Below are 20,743 nucleotides of genomic sequence, written 5' to 3'. Positions count from 1 at the left end.
CGAAGAGAACAATTTTAAAATTTCAATTCAATGTTATTTGTATATCTAAACATAAATAATTATTATTACACAGTAATACTGTTTTGGGGAAGTTTATAAAACATTTAACTTCATAATTTCTTAGTTATAAATTTAATGAGTAATCTAAAGTGACCTTTCCTTTAAGCAATTTTTTTTTATGATATAAAATGTTTCTAAACGTATGTTTTGACCTTTAACTGTATTTGAATTCAATGCTGTTGTTAACTGTGATTAAAAGAATAACGCATGACTTATTCACATTGAAATTTAAATTAAGTCTGAAAATAAACGTTCCTAATGTATTTCTTGGGGGGCCAAAGTTGATGCCCTTATAGATATATATTTAGAAATAAAATTTTGAATATTGATATTTTAAAAACCTACCGTAAAAACACGAGTGAAAAATTTATTTGCCACAAAAATAAACTGACCTTTGTCACTCACTGTAAAATGAGTTTTACCAAATTCATTAAAAAATAAATTACGTACAACTTACAACCCTATTTCATTCATATTTAAATAATAATAGACAAAGCAATATTATATAATATTCAAGTAACATAGAACATAGCTTTTACCTTCCATAGACTGCTTTTGGACATATATGTAGCTTAAAGCTGTGGTAACATTAATTTGATGAAATAGCTGCATACCGGGCATATGTCATACTATTTAGTGTCTATAAAGCCAGACTTACAAAAGACGCTTGTTATCGCATAGTCGCCTCTCGTTCCCCGCTCTCTTTGCTTATTTATTTTACTGTAAGTTAGTGTAGCCACGACCGCCGCGAGAGTTTGACGTGTCTTGTACATTGTGCACGCGATAATATTAGCGATAAATAATGTATTGTTGGTAATCAATATTGTAAACAGTGTGTCAATGTAAATTATTCACGTTATCAAGAGATTGTTACGAATTTGGTGTTCTTGTCTCGATCTTAACAGTGTTTACGTTTTGGCACAGCGCACGTGCATTTATGATCGCTTGGCACCGTACTATTGTAAATATAAATATATACATATATTTACCATTGTTCACAATCTTTATACAAATCAAAATATATAGGAACTTTTTTCTTTTATAAATGTACTTTATATTTTATAAGCATCAACAGAAACATAGCTAACAATATATAATTACAACATATTATATATATTTAAAGTATTCTCAGTTATCGTTCTTTTATTCTTTTCTGTGAATATAATTATTATATTTTATAGCTCTAAAATTTTATAAATACGATACGATAATTACAACCTAAGATGTATTTTATTTTCCTCATTATATTGTCGAAATTAATTTTTGTTACGGTTACATAACTATTTACTTATTAAATGCCTTTATCACATAAAAAAACATAAAAAAAAAAACAAATAAATATATACATATAACTACGGAAAACAAACAAATCGTCCTTTTAGAATATTCTAACATAAAGGAAATTTTACATACAAGAGATTTGAATCTTTTCTATGACAGATTGATTTTATATTTAGATTGAAAGAAAGTAGATCTGATTTTCAAGAAGGTGTTGCGTATGAAGTTATGCAACACTAGATAATTTTTGAAATTGAGATACGTTCTTGAGTTCGAAGAGTAACAAAATATTAATGAAAAATCTTATCTTTATTTTATGTATAGGACGTAGTATTTTTCTCAAAGCAAAATAAACAGGTTAAAAACCTGTCCATTTCGTAATCTTTAACCTTCGTATTAAATCTCTATGATTGATGTCCTCTGTGTAAATGATTGATCGCGCGATAGCATCAACCTTCAGATAAATAAAAAGAAAGTATTCTTCCTATTGATAATAAATAATATTTTTACTTTCTAATCATGTTTTTCTAGATTTAATTATTAATAACAAAGTTCAACAGCATTACTGAAACAAATATAACAAACAACTGAAATATTGGATTAATTCAAACGTATGTCACTATGTATCTGGATAAGCTTTAAATCTGTACATTTTTTAAACATTTCTCATTAGTCTGGTAGAAAAAGAAAGGTTAACTTAAGGTAAACTCGCAAATCATAAAAAAATAAATAAAACAGAAAGAAATAATACGAATAGAAGTTCGTTGTATGAAAATGACTTGGACTCTGCGGTTTTTATTTCGGATGTTCTTACGTATTTTGATAGGTTTTTATTTTAATTAAAAGCCTCGAGTGCTAGCAGAATAATTGACTGACTTTGTTCATCATGCTCTTTCTTTACAAAAAAGAATAGTAGTTCTTTTTAATTATACATTTAGTTTTAGTTATTAAATAAAATAAAAAAAAAAAAACAAAAAATTTTGTAAATCATTTCCGATTATAATGACGTTCTGTTAAATATAAATTAAAAGGACATAATAGAATACTTATAATAGCGATTCGGTTTTAAATTTTTTCACTAAGTGTTTAATTGATACATACTTGACTTCTTTATTGACTAAGAAGCAAGAAGTTAACTTAATTAGAACTGACAACTTTGAGAAACCCAAAATTTTTTGGGGTTTTTATAATACAATCGTTCAAAGAAGTTTTTTGGACGTTTAATTGGTTTCTATCTACATTGTACATAAATATTTTTAAATTCTGAATAGACCGAATGGAGTCAGTTATTACTTATTATAATATAAACAAAAAATATTTATTTATATTATATGTCTTGAAACCTGCATTACTACATTTTAAGCATTCTATTCATTGAGGGGCTTTTCGTAAGTGCAGTGTAATCAAGTGTCATTTAACCGATCTGGCTAAGCCATTATATTAATGTTAAAAAAAAGAAATTAATGAAAAGTGTATTTTATACTTAAGAATATTTAAATATATAAAGCGTATAACAAGGATAACAATATTTTTAAAATTTAATAATAAAAACTTTATATTCAACAAAAATTTTACTTAAATTCACTAGCTTACTTTAGCCTTTCTGATAAACCGGTTTTATAATAGGGTCATGCGAGTTCTTTTATAAAAGTTTAAAAATATGCACGGTTCTTAGTGTATTACTATTCCACGGTAGTCGATGGTCAAATTCAAAGCAGCCCAGGTGCTTATGCTAATATATTACATATTAAAATTCGGTTTAGGTTTGTTGAAGCAGATTTGTGTTAATATTCTATGTAATCTTTATTAAAATTAAAAACAAGAATTGTATAAACCTTTCTTGACTGATCAGTATTCAAGGTGACCTTACGCGCGCATGCGTCTTTATAAAATGCTCTATAACCATTTTTGTATCAAGGCCAACGATCATTTCCCCTTTTGTCATTTCAATGCATTCCCTAAATACGCTGACCTTGCAGCTCCAGGACTTGAATAAAACAAAAGACGTTTTATAAATCTTCATGAATTGAATAAACGTAAGTAGGTTTACCAGAATGTTTGATAAAATGGCATTTATTTCTACTTGTTTTGAATATCATACACAGCAAAAATAATAACTCATTTTAGTGAAGTTGAATAAATGGAATTTGTTTTCTTATAGTGAGTAATATCGTTAATTAAAAAACTGTGGAACAATAGAGAAATGTAATCATCGCTTAACTACTTAGACAGTGAAGTGACATTTTCAAAAATGCATGGTATATCACATTTTCTTCATAAACATAATTCAAGAGAATCAACACCGCCCTTGATTAAAGATAACAGCTCTGAGAGTTGGTGTTCTACTTTAAGTTCCACTGATTCCCGATCATCTGTACAAAATGATACAGCGTCAAAAGCAATTCCTATCAATCGTCGCGGATGTTCCGCACAACGGAGTTTTCGGGGAAGTCCCCTAGAATTTGCGTCTAGTCCTCGGGATCGCTATCCAAATTTTACCAGTTACTACCGAGATGTTATGGAAGGTCATGGCTCGCCATCGCCACACCACTATAACGCTTCCAATTGGGATGTCAGACAAAGACGAACAGATGAAGAGCGCTATCAAAGTAACATGAATGCCTATCATGTGTCGAGACAGGATTATCGTCATTTTGTTTCACCTTTATACAATGAGGTTATGGACGATATACAGGAAAATGAATATAGCAAATGTGAAAAGTATGGTGAAATTAGTAGCACTAAGTTAAGTCATGGTTCATATAAAAACCGTTTCGATAATAAAAGTTTTGCGCACAAATTATCGGAGAGCGCGAACAGTCCAAAAGATTTTCAGTCTCATACTACAGAAAGGCGGGGTTCAGGATCTAGTACGAGTGGACATCGTCATAAACACTCTATACAGGATCTTATTCGAACTTTTAGCAAAAAAGTAGGAAACTGGCGTCATGAATCTGGTGAAGGTCGACGAGGGTCGTGTGCTGTTCCGGCAGCGAATAGTGAGCGCACTGTCCAGACTGAAGAATTTCGATCACGTTCAAAGTCTCTTGATGCGGACAATTTACAAAAAGGAATGAAAATATCTATACTTGATGATTGTGGTGCAACATACCAAATTTTTGAAAAGATCCTCCAAGAAGGTAATTAATTTAATAATTATTGATTTAAAATATTCTATTAAGGACATAACATTTATCCGAATGTGTTATTTCTTAAAACGTCATGAGTATTTTTTCATTAATGTAACTAGCGTCGTCCGCTTCGTTTGCTGTTTAGTGCTGTAAGGTCATATTTATTTAGATATCACCTTTATACGTTTTTATGACTGCATTGTAAAGAAAAAAGCCAATGCTTTAAGATGAATACATTTTATAAGCTTAAAGATTACGTTCTTATTTTACGTTCTTTATGGCTTAAGTAATGTCAATTAATAGAAATGGACCGATGGTGCCAGATTTTTTTTAAATAAAGCTCATTCTTGTCGATTTGTGTACGGTATTCTAAATAACAATAATGACGTAATTGTCTGTAATGGTAATTATTTTCCTTAAAAAGTTCAATGTCCTTATTGAAATAATTGTCAATAACTTTTTGTTGTTTTTTAAATTGTATTCTAATAGACCAAAGTAAAGGAATGCAACCTTATTTCTTAGTACAAAATGTTCGTGATAATAGTGAGGATAAAACAAAACTTTGATTGGCTATATACGAGGGTGGGTCAAAAAGTTAGCGGAATGGGGGGTAAAAAGAAAGAAATTAAACTCAAAATTATTATTCCTTCTTTATGTATTCTCTTTTAACTCTAACACATTTATAAGATCGATCAATTAAATTTATACCTGCGAAAAAAAAAGTTTTCTCTTTGTCGTCGAAATAGGCCAAAAATGCGTTCTTCACCTCTTTATCGCTGTAAAATTGCTTCCCTTGAAGCACTTTTTCATTTTTAGGAATAAATAATAATCACTTGGGGCTAAATCTGGACTACAGGGAGGGTGTTCCAGGATTTCTTTGGGGGTGGTGTGCCCTTTTTGTGCCACTGCATGGAGTCCTGTTTGGACTCAGACTAATAGTTCTGAATCCAAATTTCATCTCGAGTCACAATCTGGCATTAAAATTCGTTCTTGTTTTCACCACAAGAGAGACAAAAACTCGCGACAGTTCACTCAACTGGCGGCTGCTTCTGGTGTGGCGTGAGCATCCTCGGCACCCACTTTGCGCATACCTTTGACATGCCAAGATGACCGTATAGGATGTTCAAAATAGTTGTAGCTGACAATCCTATCATTTCTGCAAGCTGCTTCTTTTCTAAACGGGCATCCTCCGATATCAGTTTTTCAAGTGTTTCGACGTTCTCTGCCGTGGTAATCTCGACAGGCCGCCCCGGTCACGGATCATCTTCAATCGAATAGAGATTCGAGAGGCAAAGGAGAGGAAAGGCAGAGGCCTTGCTTGAATAGGTTGTGCCACTTGTAATCTATGGTTTTGCCAGGGCAAAAGTCCCCATAAACGGAAGACATCTCTTCCAAAATAATCTGAGGAGGTTTTCCTTTCTTGGTAAGGAATTTAATAACTGCTTGAAATCAATTTTCTCCATGTTTCAAATTTTCTTCCGAATTCACTTGTTCATTGAACTGTATCTTACTGAATAATGCCCTGATTTTTATGAAATTTGGTATTTATACTATCAATCAGTGTGACAAGCATTAAGTAATAAAAGTGATCCTTTTCCCCCCATCATCCCTCCTATTATGTGAACTTTTGACCTAGGAACCTACGTAGTAGCATATATACCATTAATTGAAAGCAATTAAATAATTTTCCTTTAAATATTTTATAAAATTCTATACTCATAACTTAAGAATAAAAAACTATGCTAATCGTAGAAGAATAATTAAAAATGGTTGGATTATGATATTCAGAATTATGATAAAAGATAACACAAGTAATTGAACCCGAGATTGAAGATTTTGTTTTTAATATAAAATCATAACATAATAACAAAAACATCGTAAGTAAAGAGGGCAGAAAATATTAAGTAAAAGTTGAATGTAAGAATTCTAGGTCAGACTATTTGCAAAACGGCAAATTAATTAAATATTGATTAATTTAAAAAAGTTAATTCTAAGTAGTAACTTAAAAAGTCTTGAACTCGGTGATTAATCTTGGAATTTTTGGCAACAAGTCAAACCCTGATCTGCATAATATTGGCATTAGTTGTTCATCATAGATCCAATAGATTCAGTGTCTGATGAAAAATTTTTTGGCACGTTAGCGGGACTACCTCACCTGTAAGGAACAATTCACGGACATATTAAGACAGACGCTTCAAAGAGTTTATTATATTTAAATCTTATTATATGAATTTTAAATAGTACATTAATAAGTTACTGTCTTAAAGTGACCCGTTTGTTTATTTTTTCCAAGCCTGTCCCAAATAATAGAAATATTGATTATTATTTGATGCTTGAATTATATAATTGTGTAACAATAGTTGACGCATAACATTTTCAATTTAAAATTGTGCAAGAAAAGGTCTGAAGGTGTATGAAAAACTTTATCTTTGAAAGATAATTGTAGTATTTGATGTCATTTTATACAGAATATTGTCATACAGAATTATTTTATTACTTTAACCAGCAGTTTTTTTAAATCTATGATTTCGGGAAAGTGAATACATAATCCATGTAGTCCATCCATGGTTGAGTTTTATGTGTAAATTAACATTTTGATTATTGTAAGTTCAGTGTTTAAGAATTACTATCACTCTTTAGGCAATAATGTGATCTAGATTTAAAATGACAACCCTGGTTACGGCTGTGAGTTAGGAAAAAAAGGTCGGTACTGTACCCATCGTGACTGTCTCGATGGAAATTACAATTGTTTACAGTCTCTGAAGAAAATAAAATGTCTTTAAATGTTTTCAAAATTAAAGACATTTATTAAATAAAGTGATTATTATATTTAATCTGTGTTAGGAAAAATAGAAATGATATATATTTGTTATTACAATAGGTTATTATTCTTCACATAAGACTCAGTTACGTTCCGTTACTTCGTTTTTAGACTCCTCCTTTCTAACTTTAAAAAATACAAAAGCAGACATCAAAATGGGGTTTTGCACCTGTGTGTATTTATAATACAGAAGTTTAAATGTTACGCATGTGACCTTTATTAATCGTTTCCATCTTATAGGAAACTGAGTTGTATTATTTTAACAATTGATATATTTAAAATAGTCTGGTTGCGGGAGTGTCGTTTAGAAAAAAAAATAAGCTATTTTTTTGTGGCCAACAAAGAAGTTGATATATTTTTATTTCATCTTAAACAATCGATTTCGTTTTCGTGAAAGAAATAAAATAAAGAAAGTTAAATTATTTTTAATATAATTATTAAATTAAGGATATTCTAGTTATAAATAAAACAAAAAATCGATTAGTAATTTTTGAATTTTATGCTTAAAGTTATTAGAAGAGCAATTAGTTAGTAACAAATAATATTCTTCTACATATTTAATATACACCATATTTTCTCTTCATTTTAGATTCTTTTATGAAGCAACTTGCCTCAATTTAATATGTAATGTATAAAACAAATGACAGGATAATCAAACTACAAGTTTTATATTGTTATAATTATCATTATTTCACATTTCACATGTTTTTTTTAAAAAACTCTCCTGGTTTGCATATTGTGTCGTTTGGATGCCCGTATAACTTATTCGTTATAAATTAAAAAGAACATTTCTATATCTATGAAAAAAACCAGTGTATGTACAAAAATTACTATATAGTAAAAATAACATTAATGTTCTCGTGACAGGAGCTTACCTTCGCCGTGCGGCGTCTCAGGAGGCTGAGAAGCGTCGCTCGTCCCTGGGCAATGTTCCTAGCGGTCGGCATCGGATGTCAGATGCCTTCCTTGATCCTCACCATGCGGCCATGCTGTTCAGAGATTCCAGAGGGGTAAGCATATAAACTTGACATATACATGCCAAATATTCTTTGACCTATATTAAAATATAGATTATTGATTAACTCAAGTACGTAGCGAAATGGAAGCGATTTTTCGTAACTGTCACATATATCTTCTATTTTGTTGTATCGAGAGCCTAAGTTTGTTTAGAGAAAAATTGCATAAATATATTTTTTACATAAATTGAATTAGAAATATATTAGAATTATTTTAAACAAACGCTATACATAACATCAAGGTATATTGAAATATAAATAGAAAAGCTGTGAAGATTCCGTGTGTCACTAAAAGTCGGACGTTGACTTTTTTTTCAACTATTAAACTTCAAATAATCAGATAATATTATGAATCATAGGGAAAATTAATTGTTTTTGAATTTATTAATTACGAATTTTATTAATAATATCGAAAGTTTCATTTAAAGATGGATACTGTTAAGATTGAAAAGAAGATACACTGAAGTTGATTGTGATATATGAATTCCATTTCTAAATTATGTCGTTTTGTATCTAATGTAAGTAAATTTTTAATAATAAAATTAAAAATTAATAAATTAATTAAGTAGCTGAAATCGATTTTTTTAAATAACTCAAGAGCTGTAGTGTAGTAATTTGATTTTTCTCTCGTATATTTTTGGCGATTTTTAAGATTAATCTTAAATCTGCATAGTAAAAACAGATAATTGGAGAGACGAGAGACTTTTATGAATAACCTGATTCCTTTTCTTCTCTATGCTGTGGCGTCTTTCTTACTTTTCGTAATATTTAGAAAATAAAAGTGGCATATGTAATTCATACGAATATTTTATTTGGCTAATTTTTATACAAATGAAGAATAAAATGGATGCTTTGTTCACCAATAACATTGGAAGTTAATGTTTAGTATAAAGTAGTTTTGTTCCGGTGGTGAGCGTGCGAATTACGAATTAATTTCTGATTTGTCGTTATCAGAAATATTTACAAATAAGCTAGAACGTGACTTTACTTATAAAGTAATTACATTATAAATATAAGTATTAAAGATTTTATTACAGATTCAATTACAGTAACGGAAAAATTATTTCTTTATTTCAGTTACCCGTCGCTGACCCGTTTTTGGAAAAAGTCAGTTTATCTGATTTGGGTGAGTTGTCATTGAAAATAATGTATACTTAATACAAGTGTGTATACACTTGTGTTAAATATACAGACATACACACATGCGCACACATATAGTGACAGTTTATATTTTCCTGTGTAAATTAACTAACCAGTAAAGCCAAATAATATACGGAGCTCTATATAGTGTCGATATAAATAGCTGTCGGTCACAGCGAAAATAGTTTATGCAGTGGATGGACCTAAATCTTTTGCGTCGAATCAATGTTTTTATGTATACTAATTTAATGACAAGTCATCATTATCAACAAGCTAAAACGTCTACCACAAATATATAAATGAAGCGCTACTCTTGCAGATAAAATATTTCAAATTATCCGGTCTGGCAACATTATAAAATACTTATGAAGTCACGTTTTCCTTTATTGTAAAGCAAAATGTATATTGTCTGTTCAAGGATTTGTAAATAAAATATCATATTTATTAAGCTTTTCAATTCGACTATTAATTTTAATTAAACAAATATTTATTATTATATTTTAAATATTTTGTTACTACTATGTTATTAAATAGGACGCTGTATTTATTATCTGTCGCGACTGTCGATAATATAATTGTGTGTAAACGTTTACAACAACTTTGATGCTATTAACTCGACTTTTTTATCTAGTTCAACAGTTTAACAGTGTATTATTCATATTGGTTTTGGTGGTTAGTGTTTGAACTGGTATTTAAACTTTTTATTCAGAATCATAGTTTTAATTGTTTTCAAACCTTTTATTAAAATGCGTTATCAATATACATTTGATAGGTTAGAGTTTTCTAAAGGTATGTTTTTGATATCCTTATGAACTAATTTTTATTTATTTTCATTATAATAACAAACATATATTATTCTTCTGGATTGTTATATTTTATTTATTTAATATACATTAAAACAATACAATTGCTTAAACACGTTTTCTATTACATTATTAGGTTAAGATTAAATACAAGTTACTATCGTTGCTATAGGCGTTTAAAGTAAGTTGATTTATATCAGTCGGATATATTTTTTATTATCGGATTGATGCATAGTGTGTAAACATTGTGTACAAACGTAGACTTTTTTTGTTCTGAATCTTAAAGGTCGACTGCATCAAAGATTGAGCTATCAGTGGCATTAGGTAGATTCTTGATTTGTCCCTATCTATTTCACTTTTTTGTTTTTGTATTTTCAAGTACCATTTTTTTTATTTTGGTACGTCCATAAAAAATCTCGCGCAAATTATGTGATTACTGTACAGTAAAAATGTAAAATGTTGTTGTTGTTGTGCGATACATCTGCACGAGTTCAAATAACACATGTTTACTGTATTGTCGTTGTGAATTACTTTAGTGACACTGAGTGTGTGATATACTTGGATCAGGTGAAGACTATATTTAGCGTATGGAAACATACACATAACAGTAGAGGTTCGTCGATCGGGTACGTTGTAGTCTCGTCGGTCCAGCACTGCGGGTTGGGCGTGGGCCCAGTCGGTGTTACAGTCGCTAGTGTATAATTAGCAGTTAGCGGTGGGAGGCGGCGGGCGATGCGCCGCCGTGCGCATGCTGCGCCTACACTACTACTCGGACAATCCCGCCCTCGTGGTCGAATGTGAAGAGGAGTCCGTGTACGCCATCGAACTCATCAAGGAATTCGAGGAAGTCGGCCGAGCGTGGAAAGCATTCCTTGCCGACTGGCTGATAAAAGGTTGCTGTTAGCTTGTTTATGTCACCCACGCAGCGTCCGCTTCTCCCTTGTCCGGCCTTTTGGCGTTTATTTCATTTTGCTTTTACTATCTCTGCCGAAATGTGTTATAAACAACGTGCTAAAATTTGTTTATAGGCAGACTGTTGTGTTTGGGTATGATAAAGTATTTACTTCTTGCATTGTAATGTATACAAATACATATTATGTGCTATTGATAATTTTAGATGATATTTTTGCATAATAAGATATTAATTTTCCTTGTCTGTTGGTTATCGTAGCGAGAGCCAACCATCCATTTATAATTCAAGCCGAACTATTTCCTCTCCCGTGATCTGTTTCATCTAGATTTATTCTTACGTCATTCGAGGTTCTAGATGACGTCACCTCATGACCTTAACAGCTATGTGGTTAGTATCGAAGGTAAATCTACATAATAGAAATTTCAGTAACATTTGCAACTTCCATGTTATTAAAATTATTTAAAAATTTTAGACGCATTAAACCAAAGTATAGACAGTTTAAATAATAATTATTATAAATGACTGAGAAAGAAAAATATATTTTTCTGCCAATTCTGATAGTTCAGTGACAACAAAACTATGTTTAAAAAGGTTTGCTTTTTAGTTAAATTCAATATGTATTTACGATATTACGATAGTATGAATAGTTCAGATCTGCTTCAAAGCACATTAATTATTATGCAAACCTGCATCGATTGGAACAGAAATAAAAAAAATATATAAAATTAGTATAAAATTATTTCAATATATAAATTACGAATGTCAGTTACTTATTAATAAAAGCGTTGCAAACTGTTTTTAATCAAAGTAAGTTTGTAATAACACTACAATTGTTTGACGATAGCTTTTTTTTTTAAATTCTAAATGAATTTGTGTAATTATCTATTCTTTTTTATAACTTTAATTATTATATATAATTTTTTGTCTGGCATATGAGATGTTAATTTACGCTCCATTGTCCGCCGCAATCCGCCTATACTTAGTTTTTTACGTTAGGTTATAACGCTTAAAATTAAAATGATTTACATTGATTAAATTGCTACTTTAGTTTTTTTTATTAGAAAAATTTCTTAGAAAATTTTCATTATAAAGTCTTTATCCCATTATTATTCAATATTCAGAAACAAAAAAAAAAGTCAAGTAACTGCAGCCCTATATTGGATCAACTAGCTTCAATTAAGTAAATCTTTTATAATTGTTCTATACATTGTGGCATATTAAGCTAGGGGAGGGAATCGCGCTATTCATCACGTCAGATGGGTATTCTGTCCGAGCTATATCTAAAATAGAGTATATTTTTCAGCGCTTTGATTGCATTCGGCCAAGTTTGGCGGCTTTGATGATTGGTACCTAAATATCTAGCTTTTTTGTGTATCCAATAATGTAGGAAATTAAGGATTCGCTCGCGTGTAGTCTTTTTCTTAAATGTCAAATTTTTTTCAAGTAATTTTTTTTATATACTTTCATTGAGACGACTTTTATATATTATATTATTGAAACGGTAGTGACATAAAAGATATTTTGAATTATAAAACTTCTTTCTGAATCATTAAATTTATAATGTGTTGAAAAATAATGTTATACATCAATAGGTGCTCATTTGACGGTTATCGCATTTATGATGTTTTAAAAATAAAATTGATGAAATAGGGACACAGGAATCATAACAAAAAATACTTCATTCTCTTGTAGAATATTATTTAACCCACACAACTTGTTATAAGAATTGTGTTTAATCTTATTCAGACCGCCTAAAAGTGCGGTATAATTGTTATTAATTTAAAGTGTTGGTTTTAGTACATTCTATTCTTATTTTTTAGTTTTTAAATTATAAATGTCTGAAGATATAAAGGAAATTTTAAGAGAGAGGTCTAAACGGTCCATTCAACACTCGCATATTTTGCATTATATTTTAAATTAGTATATTTCTAGAAAAGCTATTTTAATTAAAAGCTACATCCCACGTTTAATATAATAACTGCACCGTTGTTCAATTTCAGAGGTTTTAAGTGAAATATTGATTTGAATATGAATTTTAGAATTAATTTAACTTTGTTCAGTGAACTGAATAGTTTGAAAATATACACAATTATAATTATGCGTAGTGATCAATTATAACAAAACGATGTATTAATTAAATTTGTGTTAATAAAGAGCAATTTTGTGTTCTTCAATTTCAGGAAACATAACATAATTTATCTATACAGTTATATACATACACATATATATATATAACAAAATCCATCGGATCCTATTATCCTTCATAGCTTTTTAGTTTTATAGCACTAGTTACGTTATTATACTACATACCTATTAAATTTCAGTTTCAATTAAATATTGAACGATTTCTCATAATTCTTTTATATCCTATCCTTACTTAAACACTGATGGCGGTAACGTAATGTTCATAAATCTTTGGCATAATAGAAGCGGTGACCTCGTACTATGCACACAATATTCAAACACACTTACAGAGGTGAGCTAGCTCGGTTCGCAAACAATTTCAATATACGTACATATAAATTCGATTATAACGATATAATAGCTAAATCTTAATTACAAATACAAGTAATACATCTACCGCTACTTCTGAAATCATTGCCAAATTTAACAGTTTCCTGTTATCAATAATGTGAAACATTTTTTTCAGAGGAAGATGAATCACAGATATTCGTGAAGTTTTTTAAGTTTCACAAATGCTATGATCTGATTCCGACCTCCGCAAAGCTGGTGGTGTTTGATACCCAGCTTCTTGTCAAGAAAGCGTTCTTCGCACTCGTCTATAACGGTAAGTTATTATGATATATTATATTGGTACTACTTAACTTATTGGAGCCTTTTATTTTAATAACAGCGTAAATCTGCAGTTTTATGATCTCATTTATAACCGAACGGTTTTACTGTCGCTTTTTATGTATAGGTACATAAAGTCGTAATTGTATTTAGCTCAAATATACCTAATGGTAGACATTATATATATGGTGATCCATCCTATCATTGGCACTATTCCAGTTATTGGCACATTAGAGTTTAAATAATGAAAAAAGGAGTAGATGATTCAAGGTCGTTGTACAAAATTACAAAAAGTATTTTGATCTATTACATTACGTAAAATATCTCCGTTTTGTAAATTCAACAATATATTATGTTCCAGATATTTTGTCGGAAGAAATTACTAACCGTTTTATATGTATTTGATTAGATGAGAAATATATTTATCATTTTTTGTGAAATATTATATATTTAATTAATTTTACTGGGTGCAGATATTGAGGTTTAATATTTCGTTTTTGTAGACAGTTTTTAATGTATTCCCCATACCAGTTATAGTAATACAATAAAAGTATAATAAATGGAAAAGCGCTAACTAGAAGGTATTTTAATTAACAATTTTATTTATTTCGAATTACTATTTGAAAGTAAATTAAACATGTTTCTACGCTTATTATACATGCAACTAGTTTTTAAAAAAACTTACTCGTTTTAACTTATTTGAAATGTTGAAATCTATTACAATCCTACTGTGCAGCGTTTTTTCATGCTAATTAAATAAGTTATTAATTCTTTCTTTTACTCGCTGAGAAGGAAAATTAAAACTGCAATAAGCAGAAATGTAAATTCCATCTGATGAGATCGGGGCCAAAGTTAAAATAATTTAAAACTTTGCATTTGAAAAATAAAGAACAAGAGTGAGTAAAATAAAAATATTGCATAAAACTCTACAAAGCAAGAGTTAAACTAATTATTCAACGCCGGCCAACGATACAAGCGTAATTTATAAGTTTTTATAATTTGCAATGATCAAACGTTTTAGTTTTTAATCTAAATATAAGTTTCGTATATTCATTTTTATAATTGTTTATTATGAATTTCTATATTTTAATGGAACGGTATTTGATATTACTCTTGGTACCGTTGCATTATAAACGTTGTCGATTCTATTACTGCAAATTCGTTTATTTTCAAAGGCAGCGCTTTCATGTATAGTTTGTTGTAATTTGATAGCCGGGTCGAGAATGTCGCAATCACTATACATGCCATTATATTATATAGTTGACGTAATAAGCTATGTATGTCACCTGTCACTGTTTATATTTATTTTTAATCATCACATAACCTTACGGATTAAATCTTTATTGACTTGTAATGGTTTAGAATTAAATTCTTCTATTTGATTTTATAAATGGAATTCATTTGTAAAGACACTTGCATCCGTTCATCATTCTACTCACTTCTTTTCAAACCCCCTATTGAAACCATCGCCTTGTCGATAGCATTCCACTTACAGCGGGAACCTATATGTTTTTATATGGTTCAAGTGATGGGATTTGTATTTGAATCAAGCGTAATAAATTTTACATATTATAGGTATCTTTGTTGGAATTTATTGATATTAGTTTTTTTCTATATAATTCTGGATGCTTGCGAGTTTGCTTTAGCATTATTTAATGAATACACATTATGATAGTATGTATGTTTATATAACACCCCACAAAATGCGAATGTCTGTTTTGCTGTTGCTAATTTAAATCCTTATTAAACAATTTAATTCAGCAGTTGCGATGATCAACATATATGTTGTTTATAGTTTAAAATGCATTTCTTTAATGTGCTAAAGCAATCGTTGGGCACTTGAAACGGGCTCGCTAAGCGGTTTTGCGATTTACGTACATTAAATTTGAGGATCATAATTTTTTGAACGATAAATATTTAAATATATTTTGGTGTATTTATCGCAGCTCTCACTTGTCGTCACCAAGCGGCTCCGTAAGAAACAATACACCAGATGCCGTGGGAACTAAGGTGTTTGTCAATACAACTTATATTTCTTAAATATCATTTTAAGGCTAAGTACCTACCAACCATTTTTAATACCGTATAAAACTACGTTTCTATAATATAATAAAGCAATTATGATAGATGAAATAGCGTTTCGTATTTCATCCTATGGCCTAAATAAACTGATCCAATCATTATTATCTATAAATAAATAGTATAGTTTAGTTACATTTTAGAATTGCATTCTCCACTGCATTTGGGTATGGTATATGTATTGTTTCTTGCGGATGTTGCACACTTTGCGTAATCGACGATGACGTCACAATGTATTTGTCATACTTATAACGTTGCATTTGAAATAAATGAGATAGTCAGATTTTAAAACAATACGTAAGAAAAACAATTTTATATATAACACAACATTGATCCAATTATTTTATTCACAGTGGAGATTTGCAATGATCGAATACTTCAAAGAGATATATTTGAATATATATTTTTTTGTATTCAAAATTCTTTCCCATCACCAGCAACATTTTTATTTTGAATTACATGATGTCAATGAGTTTTGAATACATCATGTATTGTTAATGCAACTAGAATAATAATATGTTAATAGTCCCTGAACATTGTTTGAGTTATTATTATTGTGTTAGTAAAATTATGCTACTATCTTTTACAGTGTTACTACACTTAAATCAGCAAATAATAAAATTAATTTAATGATAACTGTAACCTTCATTTTATAAATGGTAATGGTAAACAAAAATACATTAACGGTGTCATAGCACACAATAAAAGGAGCTATTTTTTTAATAAATAAATATATTACGCGTAATTATACTCCTATCGCAGACCCTGTTCAATAACAATATGTTTTATATATATTAGTTTATGAATAGCGTAAAATTTTAGATGTAATTTTACATGATCGATTTTAATGATTTGATTCTTTTGAATACAAAGAGATGGCTAAAGTTGTTAGTCAATTAATAGATCATGTATAAAATATTGTAGAAGAGTTAACTATAGGAATAGTTATACAATTTGAATTTCCACAAGCTAACTCAGGAATACATTTAAATATATATGGAAATGATAAAAGTAAAAAAAAGCTTAACAATTTATTGGATCCCACTGACGGTTATTAATCCGACCCACTAAGGTGTCAAAGAATTAACTCGTATTCACTTGATTAATCTAATTCACGAGAATATTTCAAGTGTTTCGTCCGTGAACTGATAGCATCAAACGTAATCGCGATGTAGTTTTTCGTGCACACAAGAAATGTAGGCGGTTAATAATGTCAACGACGAATTATGTTACTAGCAATAAATAACAAAACCTGTTTCCCAAAGTTAGTTTGTTTTTCTGTTTGCTAACTCGCGTTGACCTTTAGACTATGATGTTTACTACTATAGAGTATATTACATTTTTATATAACCTTGTGTAATGTTTAGCATGTGCGATCTCACAAACAAAAACTTGTGAAAATAACTTCATGCCTACAATTTATTTTAATAAATACATTTAATTAAAATATTTGCGTTACTGCAACCGAAATTTACATTTATTATTATCGTATTTAAATATTATTTTTATTAATCCTTTTTATCAATTGTCTTTCCCTCAAGGCATTCTAGTTTTTGTCTGTTATTGAAGGTCCTTGGTATTAAATAAGGTAGCAGAACTAGAATATTGCTATTTTATATATGGTTACTGAATTATCGTTTAGGTGTAATTATAATCCTTTGAAATACAGTTCATAGAGTTAACTAATTTAATAATTGAATTTCGCATATTCATTATTAAACATATAATGTACTAAGGGCCAAGGACTCGATCAAAATAATTTCAATTTGTGGTTTACCATACATATTAATGTTTTTAGTAGTTAATATTAAAGATCTATAAAATGTAGAGAAATATTGTAACTGGTATAATCTAATTATATTATTGTATATTTCGTGAAGGTGTACGAGCAGCTCCGCTATGGGACTCTCAGCGACAGAGGTTCGTTGGTATGCTGACCATCACAGACTTCATCAAAATCCTTCAGATGTACTACACGAGTCCCAATGTTACAATGGACGAATTAGAGGAGCATCGCCTCGAGACTTGGAGACGTAAGTTGTGCAACTATGATATAAGATATCTTTTCTTAGAGTAAATAAACGTTGAACTATATATAGTCCGAAACGTAATATCAAATGTTAAGTTCATTGTAGCGTTAAACTCAAAACAAAATTAAAAATCCTTTTTTTTTCATTATATCGAATATAATTAAGCAAATACCCCTTATTCAGAGATTAAATATGTCTCGATCAATTAATAATACGTCTCCAGATAAACCGAAGTATCTAATTACGTTAAGTGATACACATATCGATGTAGATAATCGTGCTCTATTTACAATATTCGAAGAGCATTGAATTGTGTTCAGCCTACAAGGTACAAACCATAGGGTTTGTAGATGGACTGAGCTAATATTGTCGTTCCACATTGTATTCAATTATGTTAACGTTATTAAAATAATTGCTTACTGACATTATTGAACACTGACTAGTTTATATGCGATGTTATTTTATCCTTAAATGTATGTTATCTTGAGTAAACACAATATTTCCTTTCGATAGTTGTATTATAATAATATATTTTTTTATTCGTTTCACCGAGTTCATTGACAGTGGCGATTTTGTAATATGTTAACAATTAATGAATTACGAATTCTTGACATTTATGCATTTTTATGTATCAAATCAGCGTATAAATTGTACGTTTATATTGTCAGCGTTAAAGAGGTTAGTCGTAGATGTTGTTATTGTCTTGTTACAATGTTATTTAAAGAATTTTCATTTACTTGACATTGAGATTTACGCGTCTTATAGGGGACAGAACTCGTTTGAGTCATGAATACTTTCCTTTCATGACATCTCTTTGTCCTTCTTAACATTATTCTCTGTTCAGTTTTGAAGTTGAATGTGTATGTCATTTATATCCAAAATCGTGAAAACTAATTTTGTTGGATAAAAACATCATAAGCATATTTCAAAATAAATTGTTTTTTTACATTCAATATTGCATTATCCTATTGTATAGCTATTCAAATATATTTATCCTATAGAAATTTTCTTTTTTCTCTATTTATTAGAAAAACAGTAAAGACTCATCTCAAAGAAGTAAAATATATTCTATGTACACTTTAATTCTAATAATTATTTAAAAATTTGTACTCATGAACCTCTTATAAAAATCCACGATACAATTTCTCTATATTCCAACAAGTAGTTGAGATACCAGTTGGTTTGTGTATAAATAGTAGTATTTGTCCTAAGCTATCTGAATGGTTTAACGGCGGCTGTGTAAACAACTCGTTTGCATTTGTGTTTACTCTTATCGGACTCAAGTGAGATTTGCGATGTAGTTTGTGTAGGCAGAAGAATTAAACGATTTCTTTTTAATCTTCAGAGCAAAATATCTCTTAAATGGTAAGCGTACAGTATATACTAGAAATTAATAAAATATAATAAATGAATAAATTCTATAGGATACATTATCCATGGTGGCCTGGAAGTCAAAGGCCCGCCTCTCACACGTGAGGGCGCGGGTTCGATACCTGGCAAGTACGAATGTGATCTTTTCCGAGTCATATGTAATTACTAAGAGTATTTACACACCACTGACGGACGGTGAAGGAAAACATCGTCTTATAATTTCAAATTATAAGATTGAAATCGCCAACCCGACTTGAGCAAGCGTGGTGATTAATGCTCTAGCCTTCTCCATGTGAGATGAGGCCGTTGCTCAGCAGAGGGCTCCGATAGGCTGATGATGATAGGATAATACGATACAGAAATGATATGTTTTCGGTGTGTTCTTCCTATTTATAATATTTTATATTCATATATTTTCATGTTCATATTTACTTCCAGAGGTCCTGAAGGGTTCTGTGATGCCTCTCGTCTCAATAGGTCCGGACTCGTCGCTCTATGACGCCATCAAAATGTTAATAACTAACCGAATTCATCGTCTGCCGGTCATTGACCCCGACACCGGCAACGTGCTCTATATACTCACCCACAAAAGAATACTCCGTTTTCTTTTCTTATATGTAAGTTCATAAATTAATAATAATAATAATAAAGATATCATTACATAATTTTCACTTAGTTTGAGTGATATATAGTTAGTAATATAGATTAAAAATATTATTTCTTTAGACTAGACTAAAGATTGCTACTCGTTGCCGTTCCGAGAATTACGAGTCACAACTATATATAACTCGCACATTGAGTGTTGATCTGGCCTGTTTGTTCATCCTTAGTGATTAATAAAATATTTATTTTATATTCCAGATCAACGAGTTGCCAAAGCCATCTTACCTGCAATGTAAGCTACGTGACCTTCGCATAGGAACCCTTAATGACATCGAAACAGCTACAGAGGACACATCAATAATACAAGCGCTGAGGAAGTTTGTCAACAGACGAGTGTCGGCATTACCGCTTATAGATTCCGAAGGCCGCCTCAAGGATATATACGCGAAATTCGATGTCATTGTGAGTATTTATAATTATCACTCAACAAAATTCACAATTATAGGAAATTACAGTCCACAAAAAATATTATATAAGAACTGCTGTCACAACTTCGTCTGCCTGGAATAGTTCTTTTTAATAATCTAGTTAAATAAATGTATAAACGTTGTCCAAGTCAGTATTTGTAACATCAGCTATCAAACGTTTTGGAGATTTGACGGAACAAACAGACACTAATTTTTTTTTGTCTGTATTCATACAGCT

The 20,743-nt window shown here is 30.1% G+C and overlaps 1 protein-coding gene across 1 annotated transcript in view; it reads left to right on the top strand.

Annotated features, from left to right (window-relative positions):
• Window positions 1-20,743, top strand: part of LOC116778125 (uncharacterized) — a 57,366-nt gene that overhangs the window by 33,336 nt on the left and 3,287 nt on the right. The window contains exons 9-14 of the mRNA XM_032672012.2: window positions 8,158-8,300; window positions 9,384-9,432; window positions 13,813-13,950; window positions 17,915-18,067; window positions 19,874-20,052; window positions 20,297-20,500. Coding sequence (XP_032527903.2) covers window positions 8,158-8,300; window positions 9,384-9,432; window positions 13,813-13,950; window positions 17,915-18,067; window positions 19,874-20,052; window positions 20,297-20,500 — 866 coding nt within the window. The remainder of the gene's footprint in view (window positions 1-8,157; window positions 8,301-9,383; window positions 9,433-13,812; window positions 13,951-17,914; window positions 18,068-19,873; window positions 20,053-20,296; window positions 20,501-20,743) is intronic.

This window comes from Danaus plexippus, chromosome Z (genome assembly GCF_018135715.1).
Source record: "Danaus plexippus chromosome Z, MEX_DaPlex, whole genome shotgun sequence".
Taxonomy (NCBI): Eukaryota; Metazoa; Arthropoda; class Insecta; order Lepidoptera; family Nymphalidae; genus Danaus; species Danaus plexippus.
This window is presented reverse-complemented; position numbering and strand designations above follow the sequence as displayed.